Consider the following 18,390-nt stretch of genomic DNA (forward strand, 5'->3'; position numbering starts at 1 on the left):
TTGTGTAGACTGGATAAATACTATGTAGTGCCGGTGAGCACTGATGTTTTTCCAATATCTAAAAGACTTACAGAAATTATTAGTAAGGAGTGGGATAGACCCGGTGTGCCCTTTTCCCCACCTCCTATATTTAGAAAAATGTTTCCAATAGATGCCACTACACAGGACTTATGGCAGACAGTCCCTAAGGTGGAGGGAGCAGTTTCTACTTTAGCAAAGCGTACCACTATCCCTGTCGAGGACAGTTGTGCTTTTTCAGATCCAATGGATAAAAAATTAGAGGGTTACCTTAAGAAAATGTTTATTCAGCAAGGTTTTATTTTACAGCCCCTTGCATGCATTGCGCCTGTCACTGCTGCGGCAGCGTTCTGGTTTGAAGCCCTGGAAGAGGCCATCCATACAGCTCCATTGACTGAAATTATTGACAAGCTTAGAACACTTAAGCTAGCTAACTCATTTGTTTCTGATGCCATTGTTCATTTGACTAAACTAACGGCTAAGAATTCCGGATTCGCCATCCAGGCGCGTAGAGCGCTATGGCTTAAATCCTGGTCAGATGATGTGACTTCAAAGTCTAAATTACTCAACATTCCTTTCAAGGGGCAGACCTTATTCGGGCCTGGTTTGAAAGAAATTATTGCTGACATTACTGGAGGTAAGGGTCATACCCTTCCTCAGGACAGGGCCAAATCAAGGGCCAAACAGTCTAATTTTCGTGCCTTTCGAAATTTCAAGGCAGGTGCAGGATCAACTCCCTCTGCTTCAAAACAAGAGGGAACTTTTGCTCAATCCAAGCAGGCCTGGAAACCTAACCAGTCCTGGAACAAGGGCAAGCAGGCCAGAAAGCCTGCTGCTGCCTCCAAGACAGCATGAAGGAGCGGCCCCCTATCCGACAACGGATCTAGTAGGGGGCAGACTCTCTCTCTTCGCCCAGTCGTGGGCAAGAGATGTTCAGGATCCCTGGGCGTTGGAGATCATATCTCAGGGATATCTTCTGGACTTCAAAGCTTCTCCTCCTCAAGGGAGATTTCACCTTTCAAGATTATCTGCAAACCAGATAAAGAAAGAGGCATTCCTAAGCTGCGTGCAAAACCTCCTTGTAATGGGAGTGATCCATCCAGTTCCGCGGACGGAACAAGGACAGGGGTTTTATTCAAATCTGTTTGTGGTTCCCAAAAAAGAGGGAACCTTCAGACCAATTTTGGATCTAAAGATCCTAAACAAATTCCTCAGAGTTCCATCATTCAAGATGGAAACTATTCAAACCATTTTACCCATGATCCAAGAGGGTCAGTACATGACCACAGTGGACTTAAAGGATGCCTACCTTCACATTCCGATTCACAAGAATCATTATTGGTTCCTGAGGTTTGCCTTTCTAGACAGGCATTACCAGTTTGTAGCTCTTCCATTCGGGTTGGCTACAGCCCCAAGAATTTTTACAAAGGTTCTGGGCTCACTTCTGGCGGTTCTAAGACCGCCAGGCATAGCGGTAGCTCCTTACCTAGACGACATCCTGATACAGGCGTCAAGCTTTCAAATTGCCAAGTCTCATACAGAGATAGTTCTGGCATTTCTGAGGTCGCATGGGTGGAAAGTGAACGAAGAAAAGAGTTCTCTATCTCCTCTCACAAGGGTTTCCTTCCTAGGGACTCTGATAGATTCTATAGAAATGAAAATTTACCTGACGGAGTCCAGGTTATCAAAACTTCTAAATTCTTGCCGTGTTCTTCACTCCATTTCGCGCCCCACGGTGGCTCAGTGCATGGAAGTGATCGGCTTAATGGTAGCGGCGATGGACATAGTGCCATTTGCGCGCCTGCATCTCAGACTGCTGCAATTATGCATGCTCAGTCAGTGGAATGTGGATTACACAGATTTGTCCCCTCTACTAAATCTGGATCAGGAAACCAGAGATTCTCTTCTCTGGTGGTTATCTCGGGTCCATCTGTCCAAAGGTATGACCTTTCGCAGGCCAGATTGGACCATTGTAACAAAGGAGGAGAAACTCCTCCCAATAAATATTCTGGAGTTGAGAGCAATATTCAATGCTCTTCTAGCTTGGCCTCAGTTAGCAACACTGAGGTTCATCAGATTTCAGTCGGACAACATCACGACTGTGGCTTACATCAACCATCAAGGGGGAACCAGTAGTTCCCTAGCGATGTCAGAAGTCTCCAAGATAATTCGCTGGGCAGAGACTCACTCTTGCCACCTGTCAGCGATCCATATCCCAGGGGTAGAGAACTGGGAGGCGGATTTTCTAAGTCATCAGACTTTTCATCCGGGGGAGTGGGAACTCCATCCGGAGGTGTTTGCTCAATTGGTTCTCCGTTGGGGCAAACCAGAACTGGATCTCATGGCGTCTCGCCAGAACGCCAAGCTTCCTTGTTACGGATCCAGGTCCAGGGACCCAGAAGCGGCACTGATAGATGCTCTAGCAGCACCTTGGTTCTTCAACTTGGTTTATGGGTTTCCACCGTTTCCTCTTCTCCCTCGTCTGATTGCCAAAATCAAACAGGAGAGAGCATCGGTGATATTGATAGCGCCTGCATGGCCACGCAGGACCTGGTATGCAGACCTAGTGGACATGTCATCCTTTCCACCATGGACTCTGCCTCTGAGACAAGACCTTCTAATACAAGGTCCTTTCAATCATCCGATTCTACTTTCTCTGAGACTGACTGCATGGAGATTGAACGCTTGATCCTATCAAAGCGTGGCTTCTCCGAGTCAGTAATTGATACCTTAATACAGGCACGAAAGCCTGTCACCAGGAAAATTTACCACAAGATATGGCGTAAATATATTCATTGGTGTGAATCCAAGAATTAATCATTGAATTGGGTTAGGATTCCTAGAATATTGTCCTTCCTCCAAGAGGGTTTGGACAAAGGATTATCAGCTACTTCTTTAAAGGGACAGATTTCTGCTCTGTCTATTTTTTAAAACACAAGCGTCTGGCAGAAGTTCCAGACATTCAGGCATTTTGTCAGGCTTTAGTTAGAATTAAGCATGTGTTTAAACCTGTTGCTCCCCCATGGAGCTTAAACTTGGTTCTTAAAGTTCTTGAAGGGGTTCCGTTTGAACCCCTTCATTCTATTGATATCAAACTTCTATCATGGAAAGTTCTTTTTTTGATGGCTATTTCCTCGGCTCGAAGAGTCTCGGAGTTATCTGCCTTACATTGTGATTCTCCTTATCTGATCTTTCATTCAGATAAAGTAGTTCTGCGTACAAAACTTGGGTTTTTACCTAAGGTGGTTTCTAACAATAATATCAATCAAGAGATTGTTGTTCCATCGTTACTTGCAGGCTACTAAAGATTTTCGTCAAACATCTAACCTGTTTGTTGTTTACTCTGGACAGAGGAGAGGTCAAAAGGCCTCGGCAACCTCTCTTTCTTTTTGGCTTCGGAGTATAATCCGTTTAGCCTATGAGACTGCTGGACAGCAGCCCCCTGAAAGAATTACAGCTCATTCTACTAGAGCTGTGGCTTCCACCTGGGCCTTTAAAAATGAGGCCTCTGTTGAACAGATTTGCAAGGCGGCGACTTGGTCCTCGCTTCATACCTTTTCAAAATTTTACAAATTTGATACTTTTGCTTCTTCGGAGGCTGTTTTGGGGAGAAAGGTTCTACAGGCAGTGGTTCCTTCCGTTTAAGTTCCTGCCTTGTCCCTCCCATCATCCGTGTACTTTAGCTTTGGTATTGGTATCCCACAAGTAGTGGATGATCCGTGGACTGGATACACTTAACAAGAGAAAACATAATTTATGCTTACCTGATAAATTTATTTCTCTTGTAGTGTATCCAGTCCACGGCCCGCCCTGTCCTTTTAAGGCAGGTCTAAATTTTAATTAAACTACAGTCACCACTGCACCCTATGGTTTCTCCTTTCTCGGCTTGTTTCGGTCGAATGACTGGATATGGCAGTGAGGGGAGGAGCTATATAGCAGCTCTGCTGTGGGTGATCGTCTTGCAACTTCCTGTTGGGAAGGAGAATATCCCACAAGTAATGGATGATCCGTGGACTGGATACACTACAAGAGAAATAAATTTATCAGGTAAGCATAAATTATGTTTTTTGGATTATGAAATCGGGAGATTAACACTGTAAATAATGCTGTTGTGTTGTTTTCAGGAAGTAACAATTTCCAGCTTGAGGGGCTTTATATCAGATGCATTTTAGGATTGTGATCACTGGAAAAACACTGACAATATCGTGTGGGGCCTTTTAAACTAAAAAGGCCACTTTTTGATTCAGCACAATAGTGCCTTTTTGGGCCCCATGTACTAATGCGTCAATTTGCTCGCCGACAGCATGTCTGGTCGACTCGCTAGAACTTGCAGGTAGCAAGACGCTACCCCCTCACTATATGTACTAAAAAACAGCGTAAAAATTGTTGCGTCTAATCCGCATTGAGCGCATGTGAATGATTCATACATCTGACGCCTCGCTAGTAGCGAATGTACTATTATTTTCTTACAACTTGTCAGTCATGTTTGTCGCACGTGACTGTCAGGTGTTAGAAACGTCACATTTGTCTCAGGAAGTTATTTCAGCACTATATAAAGTCCACTTTATCAATTTTTTCAGACAGAAAAATTACTGAACCTGAAGTGTTTCAAGCTTCTATATTTATTTTTAATAAATTAAGTATGGCAACTTCAGGATCTGATTCACAGACAACCAAATACAAGAATCCACACTTCTCACACCATCAGAACCCGGTTCTTGTTGATATGGTACTCGACTCTTATGACTATTTATTCGGTTGTCGTGTGAAGCAAACTTCCAGTCACCGCAAAAAGAGTATCTGGACTCATATCAGTGATGCTGTCAGTGCTCAGGGCCCCGGAAAAAAAGGACGTTGACCAGATAAAGAAAAGGTACAACGACATTAAAAGATTCGCCAAAGCGAAATTGGCAAAAGAAAAACATTCTTCCCGTTCTACCGGAGGTGGAACATCTTATGTCGCAGATCTGACAGATTACGAGCAGAGACTGTGTTAGCGACCTAAGAGGTATAACATTTCTTAAATTTTAAATCTTTTAATAGAATGTTAATCCTATTAGAATTATATAGTACAGTAGATTTAGCCAATTTCTTATTAGCTAAAATTTTTTGAAAATCCATGTTATTTTGCGACAAGTTTGATCGTCTAACATATAGGCCTATCCTGCCCATATTTTATTGTGCTCGCCACCTAAAAGCTGGCCAGGGATTTTTCATGAGCTAGGTGCAGAAAAAGTAGCGTGCGTAGAAATAGATTGTTTAGTAATTATTGTTTATTGCGAGATTTATGTCGAGCGAGGATTTTTTTTAGCTACAAAAAAGACTAGAATATAAGAGTTGCGGACAAGTTCGCTCGACATTTGTAAATGTCAGTTTTTCAATGAATTCAGGGCATAGTACATACGATGTTCGATCTGCACGCAGAAATTTAGACGGAAAAACTCACGAACACCTCGCATGCAGCTTAGTACATGGAGCCATTTGTCTCTACTTGGCATGAATGCTCAGTCACTATATTGTCTTTTTGTCTCTACTGGGCACGAATGCTCAGTCACTATATTGTCTTTTTGTCTCTACTGGGCACGAATGCTCAGTCACTATATTGTCACTTCTAATATTTGAAAACTATTGCAAAGAAGATGTTCAAACAAGATTGCACCTTCGTGAACGGTTTTCTATAGGGGACACGCCTTCATGCACGCTAAGTCCAAGCACGGTCACAATGTTTTACAGTGCTTGTGCCTACATTATTGAACACACCTTCGTAATGCTTTAAGATCATGCCAAAACGGTTACGGCTTTGAAAAACAATAAAAATAAATGTTGTTAAAAACTACTTGTCAAATGTGACAATATAGCGATTGGGCAATCATTCCCAGGCGTTCTCGACTGTGGGCTTTTAAAGGGATATGAAACCCAAACATGTTCTTTTGTGATTCAGACAGAGCAGACCATTTTAAAAACAGCTTCCAATTTACTTCTGTTTTCAAATGTGCTTTGTTCCCATGATATTCTTTCTTAAAGAGATACCTAGGTAGGCATCTGGAGCACTACATGGCAGGAAAAAGAGTTGCCATCTAGCGCTCTTCCAAATGGATAACATTCTTGCAAAACAGCTGCTATATAGTGCTCCAGAAATGGCTCCTAAGAATAGGTCCCTGCTTTTCAACAAAAGATACCAGGAGAACGAAGAAAAATTGATAATAGAAGTAAATCAGAAAGTTGTTTAAAATTGCATAAGCTGTCTGGATCATGAAATAAATATGTTGGGTTTCATATCCCTTTAACACACAAATTCATTTTGCATTGTGATCACTCGAGAAACTTGAAGACCAGTTTGGTCAGAAAGATATAATCCATTTCAGGAGCGAGCAAACCAACAATAGATTGTAATCCGCCCCATAGCTAGGTTACCTAACAAATATAGGTATATAAATAACCTAACAAATATAGGTATATAAATAACCTAACAAATATAGGTATATAAATAACCTAACAAATATAGGTATATAAATAACCTAACAAATATAGGTATATAAATAACCTAACAAATATAGGTATATAAATAACCTAACAAATATAGGTATATAAATAACCTAACAAATTAGAACGTCTTTTTTTGCATTAGAATGTCCTTAAAAATGGCCTCTTTATAGATATAGTACTATAAGCCCACAAACTTCCTGCTTATTTGAATTGCTCGACCAAGTAACTCACCCTTGCTGCTGAACCGGGATTTACAGGGCGTTTACCATACCAATCATTTTGATCTGTTGGAAATCAAAAGGATAATATTAGACAGCAGTTAAGATACAAGAGACAAGAAATACAAAGGGCTCAATTTATGAAGCTGCAAATGTAGCTGCTTGTGAGCCCACGTGGTGTAGACCTGGTCACACTATATTCCTGGAATAAAGGTAGGTAAAACCTTTAAAGCCATTATATTGTAAAACTGTCATTCAACTAATAGAGAATCTATTTAGGAAAATGTATTAATTTTTGTTCTGTATTATTCCTTTAACAACTTTCATATTTACAATAGACATGTTATGCTCTCCATGTCAATTTAAGGATAAAAAAATTATCTGGTGTTATTAAAGAAAAAAAACATTAAAAACATTTTTTTTTTCTTTTATGGTTTATAATGTATTTCCTAATAATAATTTATCTATCATGCCTGTGTTACTAAAATTTAAACATTGAATTCTGATAACCAATTAAATATAATATATATTTTTTAATTATTGTATATTTTAATACATTATAAATAAACATTTTTTTAAAAAGTGAATATTTATTGCATTAGACCATATCTATACAACTAATTTAGGACAAATTTTGCCCATTTACAGGTGTGCAATAAATAACCAGCCATTACAATTAGCTCTCCAGACCTCTGGTTAATTTTTTTTAAATGTGCCCCAACTGCCCCCCAAAATAAATGTGTAGTGTCATTTGTAAAAAAAATTGTAGCATGTTTTGTTTTTAAAAAAATAACTGCACAAAGCAGATTTTAGGTGCTAAAGTTTGCGGATGTGGGGTGTTAGAAAAGTGCCTGTACATAGTTTTCTATGGGGACTGTGCTCTAGTTCTCGTGCCATGTCTGACTTCATGGGAACGCGGCTCCCATTTGACCCTATGGAAGCGTGCAAAGCTTCCATGCAATGCGAACGCAAGGTTCGTATTACACCTAACTTGTAATACCAGCGCACATTTAGGTATGCTGGCATTAGTAAGTGGAGTGCAAATATCGCTTTTGCAGAAGCGATGTTTTGCACTCCACTTATAATCTAGCACTACATGAAGAAATGTATAGCCTTGCCTTGATCTTGCTTGCTAACCTGTAGAATGTGTGTTACGATTAGTGCGTGGAAAGACATCAGTTTCTGCATGGTTACCCCTGTGAGGGCTAGATTACAAATTAAACACTATTTATTTCTCCCGTGCTAACCCGGCACACGCAAAAAGTTAGAATATTGTGACTGTGTTAACGTATTCCCCATAGACTTTAATTGAGCGTAACATCCAACAAGTTTCACAAACCCGATCACAAACCCAAGTCTGCTAACCCGATATAATATTTCACATTCCAATATGTTTTATTTATTCTTAAATACCGTACATATTTCTATATACATCTGATGTTTTTTTTTTATAAAATATATATCTATATGATTATATATAGCAGCAACTGGATTCCACAGCACCAATAATCAGGAAAAAAATTTTTTTAAACTTCAAAGCATTTATTGATCCTTTTAGCTTTCATAAAGCATAGGCACACAGCAGCAAATGCAACGTTTTGGGCTGTTAACCCTTACTCATGCTAAGGGTTAACAGCCCGAAGCGTTGCATTTGCTGCTGTGTGCCTATGCTTTATGAAAGCTAAAAGGATCAATAAATGCTTTGAAGTTTATAAACCTTTTTTTCCTGATTATTGGTGCTGTGGAATCAGTTGCTGCTATCTTACAGAGAGGTGTTTGTAGTGGTCCTCTACCACGTGCATCAGGTGTGTGCTGTTTGCCAACTGTGAACTGTTATATGATTATATATACGTATAGATATATACAGACATATATAGGAATATCTATTTATAAATACTTAGAACATATTCCCCTATGTGGAATGTGAACTATTGTGTGTACAGTAAATACATAGTTAAACACTTTATTAAATATGAATATTGTAAAATGTGATTTTTTTTTCATGTTTTCAGCTACTTGACTGCAAAGGGCTCAAATGCACTTGTATATATGTCTATACTATGGGGCATATTTATCAAGCTCCGTATGGAGCTTAATACCCCGTGTGAAGGCTCGCCAGAAACAGAAGTTATGAAGCAGCGGTCTAAACACTGCTGCTCCATAACCTGTCCGCCTGCTCTGAGGCGGCGGACAGACAACACCAGAAATCAACCCGATAGAATACGATCGGGTTGATTGATACCCCTTGCTAGCGGCCGATTGGCTGCAAATTTGCAGGGGGCGGCATTGCACCATCAGTTCACAAGAACTATAATAAATGCTGACAGCGGACATGATCCGCAATATGGGATCATGTCCGATCGCACATTGATAAATAGGCCCCTATATATGTATTTATGTGTTTATATGTGAATATATGTCTGTAAATACATATATACACATATAAATACATAAATTCATATGTACACATATATATATACCTATATATATATATATATATATATATATATACACATGTATATGTATGTATCTCTATGTTAAACCCCTTTGCAGCCTTCTTTTTATGCAATATTTTGAAATATAATTTTTATTAGATAATGTTATTTTGAGTGTAACTGTACTTTTAAATTTAATTTTAATGTTTTGTGCAACTTTTTAGTCGAGTATAACAGTTAACCAGAGCTCTGAGGTCACGCTATCCCGACATGCATCAAATTCAATTGGGCTTGAGCAAACACGTTTACTTTCAACTTGTAATACTACTTCCGACGCATGCAAAGAGCTGCGATAATCCACTTTATTGCTCACGCGATATTTGTCACATTAGAAAACAACAATAGATTGATAGACAGACCGATTAGATAGATATTTAAAAAAAAAAAAAATCTTTAAATATATGTATAAACACCAGTAGTCTTTTTCTATATTGGAGTAACCTCAAATAATCTTGATCCTTGATAAAGCCCTTCTGAGGGTGAAACATGTTGGAAGTTAAGGCATAGTTATTGTGTTTTAGTACTTCTAACTGGAGCACTTTTGATCATAACCCGGGTTATCTTATTTGCTGAAAATCTTCATTAAAAATACATAAGTCCATATGAGAATTTCATGCTTCCTGCTTGCTATGCAGTAAGAGCAGGACCTGTAAATAGAACCACTTAGAAAAAGCATTGTGGATGCAAGTCTGCAAATACTGAAATTTGACAGCTGTGATTACCTACAGAAAATAAACACAGGAGCGGTGCTTAGCCGTAACGTCAGACGCCATCGGTCACGTGGGGTAAGGCCGCAGACGTATTAAAACTCCTTTACAGCAAGAGGATTGCAGCACTTGTGAAAACAACAGTCGGATGCCTGGTATAAACCTGTCTAAGGTAATTTTATATTGCAACTATATTGTTATACTTACTTCTTCACTATAACGATAGTGTATGGAAGCCTGGATACTTGCACTATAATATAAGGTGGCAGCGCCCATGGTGGTACGCTTCCAAGAAGCTTTATACTCAAATTTCAATATTGATTGAGACTGTTACTTATGTTGCCTATTTAAACATGCTGCTCACTACAACTTCTTTAAACTAGTCTAGATTACACGGATTTCATACCTTCTTCACAATATCAATAGTGGATGGGAGTTTGGATGCCTGCACTGTATAAGGTGGCAGAGCCCACGGTGGTACGCTTCTTAGAAGCTTGTTTTATATACACAAATATTGATTAGTACTGTTCCTTATGTTGCAGATTTGAATCAAACTGGTTGATATATTTTTACAGCTTAATTGACGCCTAGATTACGAGTTTTGCGTTAGAGGCTGTGCGGTGCTAACGAGCAGTTTATGCTCACCGCTTACTTACACACATCGCTGGTATTACGGGTTTTTACAAAAAGTGAGCGAAGAGCAAAATTTTGCTCCACATCTCACCTCAATACCAGCGCTACTTACGTTAGCGGTGAGCTGGTAAAACATGGTTTCCCCATAGGAATCAATGGGGGAGAGCCGGCTGAAAAAAAGTCTAACACCTGCAAAAAAGCAGCGTAAAGCTCCTAACACAGCCCCATTGATTCCTATGGAGAAATACATTTATATCTACACTTAACATCCTAACATGAACCCCGAGTCTAAACACCCCTAATCTTACACTTATTAACCCCTAATCTGCTGCTCCTGACATCGCTGACACCTAAATTATATTATTAACCCCTAATCTGCCGCTCCGGACACCGCCGCCACCTACATTATACTTATGAACCCCTAATCTGCTGCCCCCAACATCGCCGACACCTACATTATATTTATTAACCCCTAATCTGCTGTCCCCAATGTCACCGCAACCTAACTACACTTATTAACCCCTAATCTGCCGCTCCCAACGTCGCCACCACTATAATAAACATATTAACCCCTAAACCTAAGTCTGACCCTAACCCCCCCTAACTTAAATATAATTTAAATAAATCTAAATAAAATTACTATCATTAACTAAATAATTCCTATTTAAAACTAAATACTTAACCTATAAAATAAACCCTAAGCTAGCTACAATATAACTAATAGTTACATTGTAGCTAGCTTAGGGTTTATTTTTAGTTTACATATAAGTTTGTATTTATTTTAACTAGGTAGAATAGTTACTAAATAGTTATTAACTATTTAATAACTACCTAATTAAAATAAAGTCAAATTTACCTGTAAAATAAAACCTAATCTAAGTTACAATTACACCTAACACTACACTACAATTAAATTAAATACCTAAATTAAATACAATTAATTACAATTAAATAAAATTATCTAATGTACAATAAAAACACACTAAATTACAGAAAATAATAAAGAAATCACAAGATTTTTAAGATAATTACACCTAATCTAATCCCCCTAACAAAATAAAAAAAAGCCCCCCCAAAATAAAAAAAAAGCCCTACCCTACACTAAATTACAAATAGCCCTTAAAAGGGCCTTTTACGGGGCATTACCCCAAAGTAATCAGCTCTTTTACCTGAAAAAAAATTTCAATTCCCCTCCCAACATTAAAACCTACCACCCACACAACCAACCCTACTCTAAAACCCACCCAATCCCCCCTTAAAAAACCTAACACTAACCCCTTGAAGATCACCTTACCGGGAGATGTCTTCACCCAACCGGGCAGAATTGGTCCTCCAGAAGGGGCAGAAGTCTTCAATCAACCAGGCAGAAGTGGTCCTCCAGACGGGCAGAAGTCTTCATTCAGACGGCATCTTCTATCTTCATCCACCCAGCGCGGAGAGGGTCCATCTTCAAGACATCCGACGCGGAGCATCCTCTTCTTTCCACGGCCGACGACTGAATGAAGGTTCCTTTAAATGACGTAATCCAAGATGGTGTCCCTTCAATTCCGATTGACTGATAGAATTCTATCAGCCAATCGGAATTAAGGTAGAAATATCCTATTGGCTGATGCAAAAAATGATAATTTTCCATTGTTCTCTCTATGTTTTGAGCTTTGGTGTTCCAGACAAATATAAGATAAGGAAGCAAGTCTGTGTACATAAAAGTGATAACATAATGAGATCTGATATTACCTGAAGCTCAACCCATTGTAATAGGCTGTGGTTTCAAAGCACAAAACCAGCTACTTCAGATACACAAATAAACCCGAAAATGCAATTTCTCAAATATTTTATACTCTGCAGTTGGTATAACAAGTAATTTAAAATACATTTATGGAAAAACAGTTTTACAGTGTACTGTCCCTTTAAGGATTTTAGAGACGCACAACATTTCCAGGCCTCCTTATGCAGATATATATTATAAAAATAATAAGCCCTTGTGGGACCTTGTTATATTTGAGGCCCAGTTTTGGCAAACCAAGGCAGATATTTGTCTGCCAGATAATACATACAATTTTAAGAAGCCATAGCCATCTATGAAGGTATATGGTTTTCAGGGACGAGCAGTTATCAAGGCTGCATTATTATTATTTTATTTTTGTTTTACCTCATTAAACGGGACATGAAACCCTAATTGTTTCTTTCATGATTTAGAAAGAGCATGCAATTTTAATCAACATTCCAATATACTTCTATAATACAATTTGCTTTATTCTCTTGAAATCCTTTGTTGAAAATCATATATACAGTTGTGCTCATAAGTTTACATACCCTAGCAGAATTTATGATGTCTTGGCCATTTCTCAGAGAATATGAATGATAACACAAAAACGTTTCTTTCACTCATGGTTAGTGTTTGGCTGAAGCAATTTATTATCAATCAACTGTGTTTACTCTTTTTAAATCATAATGACAACAGAAACTACCCAAATGACCCTGATCAAAAGTTTACATACCCTGGTGATTTCGGCCTGATAACATGCACACAAGTTTACAAAAAGGGGTTTGAATGGCTAATAAAGGTAACCATCCTCACCTGTGATCTGTTTGCTTGTAATTAGTGTGTGTGTATAAAAGGTCAATGAGTTTCTGGACTCCTGACAGACCCTTGCATCTTTCATCCAGTGCTGCACTGACGTTTCTGGATACTGAGTCATGGGGAAAGAAAAAGAAATGCCAAAGGATCTGTGGGAAAAAGGTAGTTGAACTGTATAAAACAGGAAAGGGATATAAAAAGATATCCAAGGAATTGAGAATGCAAATCAGCAGTGTTCAAACTCTAATCAAGAAGTGGAAAATGAGGCGTTCTGTTTGATAACATACTGCATTCATCTTGCCATCAATTCTGACCAAATTTCCAGTACCTTTGTAGCTCACACATCCCCAAAACCTTAGCGATCCACCTCTGTGTTTCACAGTAGGAATGGTGTACCTTTCATCATAGGCCTTGTTGACTCCTCTCCAAATGTAGCGTTTATGGTTGTGGCCAAAAAGCTCAAGTTTGGTCTCATCACTCCAAATGACTTTGTGCCAGAAGGTTTGAGGCTTGTCTCTGTGCTGTTTGGCGTATTGTAAGCGGGATACTTTGTGGCATTTGCGTAGTAATGGCTTTCTTCTGGCGACTCGACCATGCAGCCCATCTTTCTTCAAGTGCCTCCTTATTGTGCATATTGAAACAGCCACACCACATGTCCTGTATTTCACCTGAAGTTATTTGTAGGTTATTTGTGGGTTTGTCTTTGCATACCCAACAATTTTCCTGGCAGTTGTGGCTGAAATTTTAGTTGGTCTACCTGACCGTGGTTTGGTTTCAACAAAACCCCTCATTTTCCACTTCTTTATTAGAGTTTGAACACTGCTGATTTACATTCTCAATTCCTTGGATATCTTTTTATATCCCTTTCCTGTTTTATACAGTTCAACTACCTTTTCCCGCAGATCCTTTGACAATTCTTTTTCTTTCCCCATGACTCAGAATCCAGAATTGTCAGTGCAGCACTGGATGAAAGATGCTAGGGTCTGTCAGGAGTCCAGAAACTCATTGACCTTTTATACACACACACTTATTACAAGTAAACAGATCACAGGTGAGGATGGTTACCTTTAATTCAAACCCCTTTGTGTCAACTTATGTGCATGTTATCAGGCCAAAATCACCAGGGTATGTAAACTTTTGATCAGGGTCATTTGGGTAGTTTCTGTTGTCATTATGATTTAAAAGGAGTAAAGGGACGCCATCTTGGATGATGTCATTTAAAGGAACCTTCATTCTTCGTTAGGACGTCGATGGAAGAGGATGCTCCACGCCAGCTGTATTGAAGATGGACCCGCTCCGCTCCGGATAGATGAAGATAGAAGATGCCGTCTGGATGAAGACTTCTGCCGGTCTGGATGTCCTCTTCTGCCCGGATAGGATGAAGACTTCTGCCGGTCAGGAGGTCCACTTGTGCCCGGCTGGGTGAAGACGGCTCAAGGTAGGGTGATCTTCAGGGGGTTAGTGTTAGGTTTTATTAAGGGGGGTTTGGGTGGGTTTTAGAGTAGGGTTGGGTGTGTGGGTGGTGGGTTTTAATGTTGGGGGGGGTTGTATTTCTTTTTTTCCAGGTAAAAGAGCTGATTACTTTGGGGCAATGGCCCGCAAAAGGCCCTTTTAAGGGCTATTTGTAATTTAGTATAGGGTAGGGAATTTTATTATTTTGGCAGCTTTTTTATTTTATTAGGTGGCTTAGATTAGGTGTAATTAGTTTAAAATTCTTGTAATTTTTTTTATTTTCTGTAATTTAGTTTTTTTTTTGTACTTTAGTTAATTTTATTTAATTGTAATTAGTTTTATTTAATTGTAGTTATATTATGTAATTATTTTAATTATAGTGTAGTGTTAGGTGTAATTATAACTTAGGTAAGGATTTATTTTACAGGTAATTTTGTATTTATTTTAGCTAGGTAGTTATTAAATAGTTAATAACTATTTATTAACTATTGTACCTAGTTAAAATAAATACAAAGTTGCCTGTAAAATAAAAATAAATCCTAAAATAGCTACAATGTAACTATTATTAGTTATTTTATAGGTAAATATTTAGTTTTAAATAGGAATAATTTAGTTAATAATAGTAATATTTATTTAGATTTATTTAAATTATATTTAAGTTAGGGGGTGTTAGGGTTAGGGTTAGACTTAGGTTTAGGGGTTAATAAATGTATTATAGTGGCGGCGATGTGGGCGGCAGGATAGGGGTTAATATGTATAATGTAGGTGGCGGTGGGCTCCGGGAGCGGCGGTTTAGGGGTTAAACAATTTATTTAGTTGCGGCGGGGTCCGGGATCGGCAGGATAGGGGTTAATAACTTTATATAGGTGGCAGCAGACTAGGGGTTAATAGGTATAATGTAGGTGGCGGCGGGGTCCGGGAGCGGCGGTTTAGGGGTTCATAGATTTATTATAGTTGCGGCGCGGTCCGGGAGCGGAGGTTTAGGGGTTAATATATTTATTATAGTTGTGGCAGGGTCTGGGAGCGGCGGTTTAGGGGTTAATAAGTTTATTTAGTTGCGAGGGGCTCCAGGAGCGGCGGTTTAGGGGGTAAACAGTATAGTATAGTGTGGGTGCTTAGTGACAGTATAGCAAGAAAGCTGCGAATAAGCCGAAGAGCAGCGAGATCGATGACTGTTAGTTAACAACAGTCCGCTGCTCATCGCACCGTACTTGGTGCGGGGCTTTTTGACAGCTTTCTTGATAAATTTGCCGAACGTATTCAGGTCCGCGGCGACGATGTTAGGCGATCTTAGGCAATCTTAGGTGAGAGTATTGGGGCCATCGAATGCAGGTAAGTAGACAGCTTGATAAATAGAGGCCTATGTGTGCGCAAATAATATATATTTGGGAACTAAGTATGCTCGCACAGAAGTGTTTTATTACCTCCGGATAAAACAGCATTCATGCTAAGAGTATCAAGCTCCTGTGTGCCTTTTTGAATAGACAACACTTTCAGCTTCAAATTTTATTGTCTTCAGTTCTTGATTGAATATTTTTTTCCCTAAGTATAGCTGTTCCAGATATATTTCTATAAAATGCAGAAATCATGAAAAGGCACAGGAAAGTAACAGACCTGGATGATGTGCTCTGTAATTTACAAATGGAAAGAGAAAATGGGATTGCTCTGTCCAGATACTATGTGACTTATCTGCAGCATTCAATACTGTAGATAATGTAGTATTAATAGAGCAACTGGTAACTACTGTGGATAAAATGGCACATTCTGCTGGTGTACATTGTTTTCTTGATTTCAGGTCTCAATATGAATCCTTCAGATATAGCCACCTCTAAACTCAAGCCTTCGCCATGTGGAGTGCCACAAGACTCAATATAGCTTGAATGTTACATTCATCATTATCATCATCACTTATTAGTCACCTGGAAGAACACCAAATACAGATTACAATTAAAAAAAAAATATTTTGTTTTTACTTCTAGAGGCCTATCTATCAAGCTGTCAACTTTCTTGCATTCGACGGCACCAATACGCTCGACCTAACATCGCCTAACATAGCAGCCACGGACCTGAATATGATCTCCATATTTATAAAAAAAAGCCAGCAAAAAGCTGTGCACCAAGTACGGGGCGATGAGCAGCGGACTGTTTACTAACAGTCATCGATCTCGCTGCTATTCGGCTTGTTACCAACTTTATTTATACCCTGTCACTAAACACCGCCACTATACTAAAATGTTTAACCCCTATCCCGCCGCTCTCGGACCCCACCGCAACTAAATAAATGTATTAACCCCTATCCCGCCGATCCTAGACCCCACCGCAACGAAATAAAAAAAACTAAATAAAATTAACCCCTAAACCTCTGGCCTCCCATATTACTACCACTAAATAAACCTATTAACCCCTATACAGCCAGCCCCCTAACTAAATTAAGCTATTAACCCCTTAACCTAACAACCCAATAACTTTACATTCAAATTACAACATCCCTATCTTATAATAAAATTAAACTTACCTTTAGAATTAAAATAAACTATATTAAACTATTAATTAACCTACCCTAACTATTATCCTACAATTAAATTAAACTATATTAAACTATTAATTAACCTACCCTAACTATTATAATAAAAATACATTAAACTACCAATTAAATTAACTATATTACATATTTAAAAACCTAACCCTACTCAAATTATTTAAATCTACAAAAAAATAAACACTAGGTTACAAAAAATAAAAAATACTAAGTTACAAAAAAATAAAAAAACCACAGTATCAAAAATAAAAAAGAATTACACCTAATCTAATAGCCCTATCAAAATAAAAAGGACCGCCCACCAAAAAAACAAACCCTAGCCTACAATAAACTATCAATGACACTTAAAAGGGCCTTTTGCGGGGCATTGTCCCAAAGAAATCAGCTCTTTTACCTGAAAAAAAAAAAAAAATACAAACACCCCCCAACAGTAAAACCCACCACCCACACAACCAACCCCCCCAAATAAAAACCCTATTTAAGAAACCTAAGCTCCCTATTGCCCTGAAAGGGGCATTTGTATGGGCATTGCCCTTAAAAGGGCATTTAGCTCTATTACTGCCCAGACCCTACTCTAAAAATAAAACCCACCCAAAAAAACCTTAAAAAAACCTAACACTAACCCGACGATCCACTTACAGTTTTTAAAGTTCCGCTTGAAGGATCCATCCAGCCGGCAATAAGTCTTCATCCGGGTGGCCTCTTCCATCTTCATTCAGCCGGAGAAGTCTTCATCCATGCGGCCTCTTCTATCTTCATCCATCCCGCGAGGAGCAGGTCCATCCTGAAGACATCTGGCGCGGAGCGGGTCCATCCTGAAGCCATCCGATGAGGAGCTCCTCTTCAATATGGTCTCCGCCATAAACCGGATCTTGAATGCAAGTGACGTCATCCAAGATGGCGTCCCTTGCATTCCTGTTGGCTGAAAGGTTCCAATCAGCCAATAGGCTTTTAGCGGCTCTAATCCTATTGGCTGTTCCAATCAGCCAATAGGATTAGACCCGCTAAAAGCCTATTGGCTGTTCCAATCAGCCAATAGGATTTGAACAGCTCTCATCCTATTGGCTGTTCCAATCAGCCAATAGGATTGAGCTCTCATCCTATTGGCTGATTGGAACAGCCAATAGGATGAGAGCTGCTCAAATCCTATTGGCTGATTGGAACAGCCAATAGGATTTTAGCAGCTCTAATCCTATTGGCTGATTGGAACAGCCAATAGGCATGCAAGGGACGCCATCTTGGATGTTGTTATTTTAATGTAAAG

General features: G+C 39.0%; 1 protein-coding gene across 1 annotated transcript in view; it reads right to left on the minus strand.

Annotated features, from left to right (window-relative positions):
• LOC128649161 (receptor-interacting serine/threonine-protein kinase 3) overlaps nt 1-18,390 on the minus strand; it is a 163,071-nt gene that overhangs the window by 34,462 nt on the left and 110,219 nt on the right. The window contains exon 11 of the mRNA XM_053702269.1: nt 6,736-6,788. Coding sequence (XP_053558244.1) covers nt 6,736-6,788 — 53 coding nt within the window. The remainder of the gene's footprint in view (nt 1-6,735; nt 6,789-18,390) is intronic.

Source organism: Bombina bombina, chromosome 2 (genome assembly GCF_027579735.1).
Source record: "Bombina bombina isolate aBomBom1 chromosome 2, aBomBom1.pri, whole genome shotgun sequence".
In the NCBI taxonomy this organism is placed as follows: Eukaryota; Metazoa; Chordata; class Amphibia; order Anura; family Bombinatoridae; genus Bombina; species Bombina bombina.